Below are 12,219 nucleotides of genomic sequence, written 5' to 3' on the forward strand. Positions count from 1 at the left end.
CTTTCGCCTCCGATCAATGGGCGGTTCTGCTGAGTAAAGGACAAGGAGGGCGGGGCGCCTTTGCTCATAAAGAGTAGCGGAGGGGGTGATAGGTGAGGAGGAACAAAAGCAGACCATGGCTGTGGAAAGCGCTCGCGATTATGCGGCGGTTTTGTTGAGGTAGGTGTACTACAACTTAAGCCGGCAACCATCCCGCCTATGTTGTGTGCGTGCGGTGCGCGGGTATTTTAGTTACCAAGGCAACCTGTCGGGGTTTTTTGCAGCGCAGCTGAACTCGCCTCCCTTGTCTCCTTCCGACAGTGTGGAATTTTCTAGTCAGGGAAGCGCCTTTTCCTCGCGTTTCTCTGTTGCACGGCGCCATATCTCGCCCCCCGAGACCAGCCACGACTGCAGCGTTGGTCCTCAGTCCGGGCTCGGCACCAAACACCGACTGGTGGTCCTCCAACTAGGCGTTTTCCGGCTCCCACTCCTCTTAGTTGCTTCTCCGCCGCCTCTTTGGCTAGTGAATCGAGAAGCGAATGGGGGTGTCGCCCTAAGAGAAGCTCAGCTCCCGGGCGGAAAGGAAGCTACTTTGCTCGCTCCCTGTGACTGTACTTGCCTCGGCTGCCTTTTACACTGTGAGAAAAGACAAGTAGGCTGCTTGTAGCGCCTCGCTGCCTTATAGTGATTTAAAGTATTGCTAAAGTAAAATGGCTTGTTGCGGTGTAAAATTGCAGTTACATCTGTACTCCAGAAACTGCCCCCTTCTTGGCATAAGCTAGAAAGCATGGTACTATATATTCGTTAACCCCTTTTTTTTTTCTTTATTGGGATGGGATTCTGAGCCAAATGTGAGTTTTTAACTATTAAGCCCTTTAAGTAAAAACAAGAGCAGCGGACAAAGTTAGGGTAGAGCCAATGTGTTGAATGATCCCAGGCATTTTTGTTAATTCAACAAACTAGGTCAAGTGTTAATCAGCCACTTTCGGTGAAACTAAAAATTGAAATAAGGAAAGAAAAAATACAAAGTTCATGGGAAAAAGATGTGGGCTAGAAGTGTACGAAAAATAAGACTGGTGTGTTGGACAAGCATACATTGACTTTGCTGAGAACAAAGCACTACAGGTACTACCAATTTACAACCAGATGTTAGCACCCATTTAAGTTATGACAGCCACCCCCAAAAGGTATTTACTGCCTTATTCCTAACTTACAAAGTCCAGGTTCCCACTCCTTGTGGTTATGTGACTGCATTTTGGGCTCTTGGGAACTAGCCATTTGCAATGCCCTGCAGTCATGTGACTGCAATTTACAATGTTTTTCTGGAAACCAGAATATATTTCTAGTTTTTGGGAAAAAATGTTCTATGGCAAACAATGGGTTTGTTTAATGACCACTGTAAAAAAAAGTTGATCCACTTTATGACTGTCAAAACTCAATTATGGTCATAGGTAGAGGGCTCTGTACTGTACCAAGTAAAGTATCACCAGTGTTGACCTCTAAACATTTTGAAAAAGCTTCACTTAAAGCTTGGCTTGGAAATCACGTTGTGAGCTTTAACCACAATTAATGTGATTTAATACCTATTTGAAAACCTTTGCTAGTTAATCTGATCCATCAATTATACTGTTTTTTGCATAAGACCCTCAGGAACTTAAAGCCTTTCTAGAAACAAATGTCACATAACAGGATGAACTGAAATACACAGCCTTTGTACTTAGAATCACATTGAAATTTGCACAAACTTCTATTTTGTAAGCTAGCAATGCAATTTGGTGCCATTTTGCTCTAATAAACTGTGACTGATTTTTTTGAGCCTATGGTATTAGGACAAGAGGTGATGAGTTTCTTTTCTTATTACATACAGAAATGTTAAAGACAACTGCAGCTAGAAGTTCAAAGGAAATTTGGGCAAAAAGGTTGTTGATATGCTGCTATAACAGAGGTGCCATTTTAGTCATATACAGCGGCTTGCTTCTTAGTAATACCCCATGTTGCTACAGATTTAACTAGGACTAACAAATAGATGGGGGTATTAAGAGGCTTAAGAAATATAAGGCAACATACGGAAGAAAGTTTAAATCTGTATTGCATCATGGACAACGTCACAATCTATCAAAAGATATATTTCTCTTGACTTGAATATTATTGCTGTAATTGGCATCAGGTTTGCCTGAAGAAACACCTGTACCTAGGAAAATTTTGGCTAGGTCCCCACTGACAATCAAATGAAGATTAAAACCAACCTTCTCTAATCAAGATCTTTTCAAATATGTTGGGGTAAATTCCTAAATTAACTATGTAAGAGCTTGATGGATAACTTAAGCTGTATCTTACTGTAGGAATTATATTAGCTAATGTAACCAGTTGGCCAACTCCCTGCATATAATAACTCTCCTTTCCTCTGACAGATCTCTAAAGGTTGACAAACCTTTTGTGTGGATTAGTTGTAGTTTCTTGAAAATGGAAGCAATATTCTTTGGGGATTCTTTTTAAGATATGTGAACTTTGTTTTTGTTATTCCTTTTAGCTACCTTCCTGTAAACTTGAATTAGCAGAACATTTTCCCTTAAGTGTCCTGGTGAAAAATCCTAAAAAAGTTACCAGTTTTAGCAATCTGCAGTTGGATTTAATGTCATTCTTGCTATGCCCATCAAATCCACCAAGAGTTTAGGGCAGTGGTTTTCAACCTGGGGGGTTGCATGAGCCTTTCACAGGGGTCACCTAAGACCATCGGAAAATACATATTTCCGATGGTCTTAGGCAGGGCTTGTCAACCGCCTTCTCTCCCTCCTCCCCCTCCGCTCCACCTCACTTGTACGTAGAAAATATGCTGCTTGGCAGCAGTCTGCACAAACTCTACCAAATGGGCCCTGCAGGGGGTGCATGAAGAGCGCAGGCGCAGAGCAAGGCCATGCCCTCCCCAGAGACTCATTGTGCAGCAACCAGATTGACTTCTTCTCATGCACGCAGGTCAGCGAAGGGGAGGCCGCCGCAGCACCCAACTCCTGCGCCCATCAGCTGGTGACCCCCGAACTTGCGCTTGTCAGCCAGGAGGTCTGGCAATGGCCGCCAGTCTCCTTTGCCACCCCACCAGTCCTTGATTCCTCTGCCTGTTCATGTCGAGCCTGCCGAGGCTTGACAGGGAGAGAGGGAGGGAAAGAGGAAGGGACTCCTCCTCTCCTAAGCTTCAAAGCACAATCGGCTTCCCAAGGGCACCACAATCCTCACAAAAGCAGGGGGGGGGAGAGAAGCAAAGGGGGTGAGAAAGCTCACAGCGGGCTCGAAGGAGCACCTGTCAGCATTGGTGACGAGAAATTCCCCACAAACCCAGGGAAGGGGTAGAGAAAAGGAGCCCCCTTTGGGAGGAAACCACCACCTTCTTCTCCTTGGCTTTGCGCTTTTCTGTTCCTCAGCAGCCGGGCTGCCAAGCCTCTCCTGGCTGGAACTTCCTTTCCTTCCTTCCCTCTTGGTCTGTTCCTCCTTCCCTCCCTCTCCCATTGTCCATTCCTTCCTTCATTTCCTTCGCCTCCCTCTTTGTCCCTTCTTCTCTCCCTCTCTCCCCTGGTCCCTTCCTTCCTTCCTTTCCTTCGCCTACCTCTTTATCCCTCCTTCTCTGCCTCTTTTCCCTTGTCCCTTCCATCCTTCCTTCCTTCCCTCTTGTCCAGGATCGGGGCAAACCTCTACAGCTGATCCGCGCTTTTGCAGAGCAGCCAAGAAGCAGGCCAGCTGTAGCAGCTCTCCTTGGCTCCTGCCCAGCAAACTTGCTGGAGCTTTGCTAGAAAACATGACGCTTGCTAATTTAGCAGAAGCGCGAATCAGCTGTAGCCCAGCGCTGATCCTGGGGCTTCTGCTAACTTAGCAAGCGCATGTTTTCTGGTGAAGCTGAGCAAGTGAGCTGGGCGGAGCTCTCCTCTGCCTCTGGCAGCCTGTCCCCCTCCCCTTGTCCCTTCCTGGGCATGGAGGGGGGAGGAAGGAAGGGACGAAGAGGGAGGGAAGTAAGGGACAATGAGAGAGGGAAGGAAGGAAGGAACAATGGAAGGGAGGGAAGGAAGGAAGGGACAAAGAGGGAAAGAAGGAAGGAAGGAAGGGAGGGAGGGAGGGAGGGAGGGACTAAGGAGGGGAAGGAAGGAAGGAACTAAGGGAGGGGAAGGAAAGGAAGGAAAGAAGGAAGGGACAATGGGAAAGAGGAAGGGAAGGAGGAAGAGACTAAGGGAGGTAAAGGAAAGGAAGGAAACAAGGAAGGAAGGGACAATGGGAGAGAGAGAAGGAGGAAGAGACTAAGGGAGGTGAAGGAAAGAAGGAAGGAAGGGACAATAGGAGAGAGGGAAGGAGGAAGAGACTAAGGGAGGTGAAGGAAAGGAAGGAAAGAAGGAAGGAAGGGACAATGGGAAAGAGGAAGGGAAGGAGGAAGAGACTAAGGGAGGTGAAGGAAAGGAAGGAAAGAAGGAAGGAAGGGACAATGGGAGAGGGAGGGAAGGAAGATGAGACTAAGAAGGAGGTGAAGGAAAGGAAGGAAGGAAGGGACAATGGGAAACGGAGGGAAGAGGAAGAGACTAAGGGAGGTGAAGGAAAAGAAGAAAAGAAGGCAGGAAGGGACAAAGGGAGAGAAGGGAGGGAAGGAAGGCAGGCACCCACCCCAGTCCCATTCCAGAGACCCATAGATTCCCCCCCACAGGCACTCTGCAACCTGAATGATCAGCTGGCCACGCCCCTGGCCATTGATCACGTGACCCTGGGACACTGTGAACGTCATAAGTATGAATCAGTTGTCAAGCATCCGAATATAAATCACATGACCCTGGGGATGCTGCAACAATCATAAGTGTGAAAAATTATCATAATTCGCTTTTTCAGTGCTGTTGTAACTTTTAAACAGTCACTAAGCGAATTGTTGTAAGTCGAGGACTACCTATACTTTCCCATTTTTTCCTTCTTTTTTTTTTGGGTCAAGTTTTTGATCCCCCCCCGGCCAGCTGGATGGTGGGTTGGGGGTCACCACAACATGAGGAACTGTATTAAAGGGTCATGGCATTAGGAAGGTTGAGAAACATTGGTTTAGGGCAGTGGTTCTCAACGTTTGTGTGACGGCGACCCCCGTCACACAAACGTTCTGCGCATGCGCGGCGCTGCACGCATGGGCAGCGTGCATGCGCCGCGCGCATGGGGCGCCGCCCCCCGTGCGCGGCGCGCATGCGCGGCGGCGCCCCCTGAGGGGGAAAAATGGCGGATCGCCGCCTTTGGCGACCCCCGAAAAATGGTCGATCGACCCCAAATGGGGTCGCGACCCATAGGTTGAGAACCGCTGGTTTAGGGAGTGTGTGTTTCGTCTGTTAATTCCCTGCCCCTGCATTAGAAAATAAAACCATTGTTGATGGTACTTACTATTAGCTTCATCAATTAAACTCTTTAACTGGTTGCTAATAAAAAGCTGGTGAAATTTAGTTAAGGTAAAATAAAATATAAAAATCCCATAATGTACTAGTATTAGATATAGTTACAATCCATTTGTTTCAAATTCCTGGGCGTGCAGTTAACAAGTAGGCTGGCTTGGTTTCTCAACAGCGAGACACTGGTGAAGCAGGTACAGCAGCGCCTGCATTTTCTGAGTCACATGAGAAAAGCACATCTTCCTTCCCCTGTTCTTACCATTTTCTACAGAGGGATGATCGAGAGCATCCTGTCATACAGCATCACAGTCTGGTTTGGAAGCATCACTGCTTTAGACAGGAAGGTGGTGCAAAGAGTGGTAAGGATGGCTGAAAAGATAATTGACAATTCCCTCCCTCCCATCCAGGACATAGCACATAAGCATTGCTTGAGCAGGGTCCGCAAGATTGTCTGGCACACTACACATCCTCTTCGTGACCTGTTTTCTTTATTACCTTCTGGGAGGAGGCTTCGCAGTATCCGAAGCAGAACATCCAGATTCAGTCACAGTTTTTGTTCCATACAGTATTAACCTTGTGAACTCTAAAGCTTCTTCCTTTCGTTATGTATTCAAGATGGACAGCGATTAATATTTATGTGTTACTTATATGTAAGGGTGTAGGTCTATATATATGTTGTGTATAGTATGTTTAAATGTGCGTTATGTATATGTACACTTAGAGAGCAAGCAACTAAATTTCATTTTTAATGTGTGCCATTGTGCCCACAGTAAAAAATGACAGTAAAGGTTATCTAATCTACCTGTCTGTCGTCTGTCTATCTATCATCAACTGGACACTAAAGCTAGGTTGGAGAAATATGATATAGTCTCAGATCTTTGCTTTCTCAGCTGCTGGGTCATCATAACTATAACATAAAGATGTAGCAGTAACCTGGAAACTTCCCCCAAATGAAATTTATCTTTAGGGAGACGGCAAACAATTATTAATTAGAATAAAATAATAAGCTTGCTAGCTGGGTCAAGAATTGCCTTGATTCCCTCTAGAAAAAGGAATAGGGATCCAAGTTAGGCGTTTCAGACAAAGACTGCATTTGGCTTTTCTGGCCTAAAATAAAAATTAAATTTGAAATATATTCTTGAAAAACAAAAAGCTCATGCCACACCCTTCTCTTTTTTTTTAATTCAGCAAGCAGTTTGAGGAATGAGCCATAGCAATAGATTTACCAGTAATTTTGGAAAACTACAGCCTGCTTTTCTTCAAATATTTCTGGAATACAACTCCCAGAATTCCAAGTCAGCCTAACCAGTTCATGCTGGCTAAGAATTTCAGCAATAGGAACCACAATATAACATTGGCTCCAGATTGGAAAAGACTGCTACTTTAATTGAAACGTCCATAGTCATTAGGGAGATTAAGTAAAGAATTACCACATTTCTGTTTCAGATCTTTCGTATCAGTGGGAACATCGGTGGGATCAGTAACAAGACAAGCCCTGCTTCCATATGCAGCTCGGCCTTTTCGTGTTTGTAACCATGACAGAAGCAGCCGAAGAGGAGTTGTGGCGAGCAGTTTACAGGAGCTTATCAACAAGGTTTGAGTCTCTAAAGAAACATAAGCCTGCCAATCATGCTTAAGTATTCTTGTTCCAGCTCCATTAGAAGTTTCTGTTGTGATCCAAATGTATGCAATAGCTTCTGCTTATTTTCTCTAGATCAGGGGTCCTCAACCTTGGCAACTTTAAGACTTTGCTGGCTGAGGAATTCTGGGAGTTGAAGTCCACAAGTCTTAAAGTTGCCAAGGTTGAGGACCCCTGCTATAGATAACCTACAGTACCTATGTTACATGTTCCTGAATACACCATCAGGAAGAATTATGATCTTTATTTGAACTTCATGGTAGATGGTGAAATGCATCTTCTGCTTTATAGGAAAGATTCACTGAGTTACTTGCAGTAAATCAGAAATTATTTCCACATGACTTATAGCATGCCTTTCATAAAGGGGCATTTAAAATTAAACTTTCTTGTATTCCTTCATCTCTAGACCTTGGATGCTTTAATGATAACTGCTGGGATGATGACACTGGTTCTAGACGAAGATGGAACGGTGGTGGATACTGAAGACTTCTTCCAGTCACTAGGGGATAATACACAACTCATGCTTTTGGAGAAGGGACAGAAATGGAAGCCAGTAAGTGTTTTGCTCTAAAGTAGTGCATTCCAACTAAGAAAAAGCATGATATATTTCTCTTCTGCATGTGTCTCCGAAGCTGTACTGCAAATCTCGTTGAGTGAGGAGACTGGAGCAGATTGATGCCTTTTGTTTGTCAGCTCAGTTTTTCTGAGGACAGAGGATAAAAAGTTTTATATAAATAAATAATGGTTTTAAGATCTATTCATGTATGCCCAGAACAATGCTTCCCTTCTTACTGTAATTTTGTTCCCTATGATTTATAAAAGTGACCTAAAATTGGTCTCTTTCCAAAAACTTTTATGAGATTCTTTTTTCTTTGGACATTTTTCTCATCTCTCATCTTTAGCATTCATTTTATTTATGCCACATAAGTCTAGCTAGTTCTATCTTCAAAGGAAAGCATTAATTTTCTTATATTCATTACTAGTTTTCTTACTTAGCTGGCTATCTTTCTGAATTCTGCAACTCCATAGAATTAAATTGTTATTACTAACAATACTACTATTCCATGACCTAAATAGGAACAGGATTTTTTCAGCTTTCTTGTCTCACTGTTTAGCTATACCAGGGGTCTTCAAACGTGGCCCTTTTATGACTTGTGGACTTCAACTCCCAGAATTCTTCAGCCAGCATGCCTGGCTGAGGAATTCTGGGAGTTGAAATCCACAAGTCATAAAAGGACCAAGTTTGAAGACCCCTGAGCTATATCATCTTCTCGGATATGTTTCTATTGAATCTTGTCTTTAAACCATAATCTATTTTCTTTTATGAAATTGCCTGAATTTACACTTGTAAATATTTGTATATATATTTGCTATAGTTTAGTCTGTTAGTATCAGAAACTTTAGTATATTAAAACATGCCTTGACAAATACATCTATTCCAAACATAATAGCATATTATTACAGAATGGTAACTAATGCATGAGATTTCACTCTTGTTTTTAATAGAAGAAAAAAAGCACTAGTTAGCAATGTAAACTTAAGCCTTATTTTTATGATGGTGATGACACTGGGCCTGCCATTGTCTATTATTATAACCTAATTCACAGGGTTATTGTAGTTAGGGGATAAGTAATTATGCATCAGTCTTCTGTTTTTGAAGGAAAGATGAAATCTAGATCCATATCTCCAAGTTAAAAGAAGGGGGAAAACATAGACTTGTCCCAAGTTTTCAGTATAGTCTAATGGGTATTGCAAATGTTTGGGTAAGTACCGGTAGTCTAATATTTCCTGCATATTTTTCTGCATTTTGATATAGGGACCAAATTTTGGTATTGCAACCATACAGCAACCAAAGAGAATGGGAGTAGCAAATTTCACTTTGGATTTGTACAAATTGAATCCTAAGGACTTCATTGGTTGTCTGAATATTAAAGCTACCTTCTACGAAATCTATTCTGTGTCCTACGACATCAAGTGCACGGGAGCAAAAAGTGTGCTAAGGTATTTATTAAATTTGTTTGCTGCCTTTCTCACCACAAAGCAACGCTAGTATACATTTATACATTTACAAGTATACATTTCTAATGTTGTATATGGAACAAAATGATCACAGATGTTTAACAAAACCCTTCTAATAGCTTATATAACCAGAAAAACAGCATATTCTACTTTCTGCTTTAAGAAGAGCTTATGGAAGAAGGCTTTGAATTCTTGCAACCAAACTAGGGCAAAATGTAGCCTTGTGTTTTTATTATCTTAAGCAGGTCAGAGTTCATAAGAGCAACCCTCCTGGTTTGGAAGCCTATATTTCATAAGTGCTATGGAACGACCACAAATAAAATATGAGCATATTTCATTGAACTGGAGGGATCAAGGTAGATGCCCACCCCATAAATCATGAAGACCATTCTATGATTTATCTCTCAGTCTAACCTATTTCAAGAGAGGTTATAAGGTGACATAGAGGTGTGAATTTAGTAGGGTGCATTTAACTTTTTTGAGAAAGTTTGGAATGTAAGGGTAAGAAAATAAGTAGAATCGCTGGCTTATTTATTTCCATACTTTAGTTGAGCAATATTGGACATTTTTCATTAAATCCAAATTCTGTTAACAATAGGAAGAATAAAAATTTGGCAATAGAAATAATTTTGATAAGCTTCGGTTTATTGAAAAGTAATTCTATACTTGCCTTTGTTTAAATTAAGTATTGAAAACATAATAATTTATTCAATTTGTACCTGCCCAACTTGGTATAATATTAAAAAATTGTTCCAGTCTATTCATACTTTAACTATTTTTATACAAATAATAGAATTATCTGCTGTGCAGATAGTTAAGGCTATAGAAAGGCCAAATGTTATTGTCCAAAGTTCTGAGAGTTAAATCTTCATTTTTATAATCTACATACGACTAACACTCTAGTTGTGTTCATCTGTTTGTCTGTACCCTTGGGTTAGCCCACACAGTGTATAACAGCACACACAGTTTTTGAATCACAATACCTAAAGTCTCCTAACATAAAAAATGCATAAAATATCTGTGACCCAATATTCTGTGGAATTAAAATTTCCACAATGTTCAGCCCAGTTTTATTTGCAAACTTATGGCCCTTACAGCATTCCCGTGGTCATAGGATCATACTTTCCAATGCTTCCTGTCTGCTTCCAACAACCCAAGTCATTGGGGAGACTAGCAGGAAATCAAAAGTAACTCCTACTCCTACTTTCTTATCCATGATAAGTAAATATTGACTTATAAAACTGTTTGCCACTACAGGATTGTTGTTTTTTACTGTTTATGATAAATACTTTTCTTAAATGATCACAGAACCATCTAGCAATTAGGCAAAAAAAATACGGTCAATATAAAACTTAATGGTTTTTTTGCTCAAAAAAATGACCAAACGTGTCACAGGGTTGTCTGGTGACATGTAAAAAACAACTATAATCAAGCAAGCAGTCTCGTAAAACATTTCTTAAATTGAGAAAATACAAAAAGTCAGTAATTCTGCTACCTTGATGTAGTTTACAATGAGAACTTAATATGCAGCAATAGATAGCTATAACATGACTGTTTCAATAATCAGACTGAGTTAAATTAAAAAAATTAACAACTGAAAATGTTTGAGGTTTTGGATATTGAGGCACTAGATGGTAGCAGTGTGCACAGTTTCTCATGTAAGAACTTAATATGTAACTGTTGTTGAATGGGAACAGAAATACATTTCCCCTTATAAAATGGAAGTTGTAACTTACATATTAATATTTTTACATCTAAAAGTATTACTGTAGATCTAGCACTGATGTTTTTCTATGGTGAAAATAAGACAAAGACTTTTAGGATGCAAATCTCTAGAAAAAAGAAAAAGAGTTGCTTTAGAATTATTAAGACAGGTTCCTGGCTTGATTTATAGCATATTCATCATACAAGGAGCAACCTAATTTTGAAATAATAATAATATATTTAATAGTTTCTATCAGCAGTCATAATAACTTAACTGCCAAAAAAAATGCCACAAGTTTTTTGGTTAAAATATTACATATTCAAATGTGATAGAAACTCAGTATTAAAAAGCATCTGATCTTGTGACTATTTTGTACATTATATTAAGCAAGTTTAATCATTGTTTAGTAGCCACAATTGACTATTAAGTTTGTACAATACATTTATCCAAAACAGACAAAAAACAGGTTTGATAGTCAAGCCAATATTAATATATTTATTGCCCTTAATAAATTATAGTATAGTATATATGTATAAAACCACAGTGCCATCTCAGTTAACAGCAAATAAACTAAAAAATCATTACAGCAAAACTGAAAATACAACATTGACTAAGTTTTTGTTAAAAAGATATTTTTAGTTTCAGGCAAATCTCCTTAGTGTGCCCCATAGCCATGACAAAGTAGACTGCCTTAAGAATGCAGATGACCTAAGAATGCAGTCTGTGTTATAAAAGGAAAGTGCTTCCATTATGAGCTTCTCCAAAGCTCTCTGACAATTGAGGGCAATAGCATTTTGAAATTGACTATAACTATGAAAAGAGCATTAAAAAAAATGCTGCTTACAATAGCACTACTTTGTATAAACTGGACCATCTTTGTCAGGTAATGTATTGTTGTAATCCATGCTCTGATAATCATCCAGTTGGTCAAGTGGACTAAGCCAGATGTTACCTTCTTCACAGGAAGATGCTTCGTTTTCTGTCACGGGTTGCCCAAGTAACAGGGCAACTTCTTCTCTACACTGGAACATACATACTACAAGTAATGGGTGATTATGAAGATGGTCTGCTTACAGATGCCAAACACTAAGAGCCTTTTTAACTGCTTGTCTGTCCAGCCAACACTGTAAGCAGGTTTTGGGAAGGAGAGATTGAGTTACACCTTAATATATTAAATATCTCAAGTTTAGCTTGATACATAAATATACTTTAACATTTAAGCTTTTATTTAAGATAATGATGTCATAATTGTAAGTATGGTCGGAATCTTTTTAATGTACTAAAATATTTAAACTTCCAGTAGAAAGTGGTTCACCCAGCAAAACATGACACATACTGACTGAGAACTTTCTTTGATTACTATGTATGAATAGTCATATTACACCTCAGAGAAGTTCAACATTAATCTAATTTCCATTTAAAACTTTCTCATTGTTGCTAATCTATAAATAAATGTCACATCTCAATATTAAAAATGTTGTCTCTTA

The 12,219-nt window shown here is 40.4% G+C and overlaps 1 protein-coding gene across 1 annotated transcript; it reads left to right on the top strand.

Moving 5' to 3' along the window:
- CIDEA (cell death inducing DFFA like effector a) lies at positions 1-12,219 on the top strand. The gene is made up of 5 exons (XM_039339253.1): positions 1-159; positions 6,816-6,963; positions 7,415-7,561; positions 8,825-9,009; positions 11,696-12,219. The coding sequence occupies exons 1-5, from the start codon at positions 116-118 to the stop codon at positions 11,820-11,822; spliced, it is 651 nt and encodes a 216-aa protein (XP_039195187.1). The 5' UTR covers positions 1-115; the 3' UTR covers positions 11,823-12,219.

This window comes from Crotalus tigris, unplaced genomic scaffold (assembly GCF_016545835.1).
Source record: "Crotalus tigris isolate CLP2741 ecotype Arizona unplaced genomic scaffold, ASM1654583v1 scf7180000017731.4096049, whole genome shotgun sequence".
NCBI lineage: Eukaryota > Metazoa > Chordata > Lepidosauria > Squamata > Viperidae > Crotalus > Crotalus tigris.

Coding starts and splice junctions, on each gene's coding strand:
- CIDEA (XM_039339253.1), top strand. CDS start 116: ATGGCTGTGGAAAGCGCTCGCGATTATGCGGCGGTTTTGTTGAG. Junction 160..6,815: donor TATGCGGCGGTTTTGTTGAG/GTAGGTGTACTA, acceptor TTTCTGTTTCAG/ATCTTTCGTATCAGTGGGAA. Junction 6,964..7,414: donor TACAGGAGCTTATCAACAAG/GTTTGAGTCTCT, acceptor CTTCATCTCTAG/ACCTTGGATGCTTTAATGAT.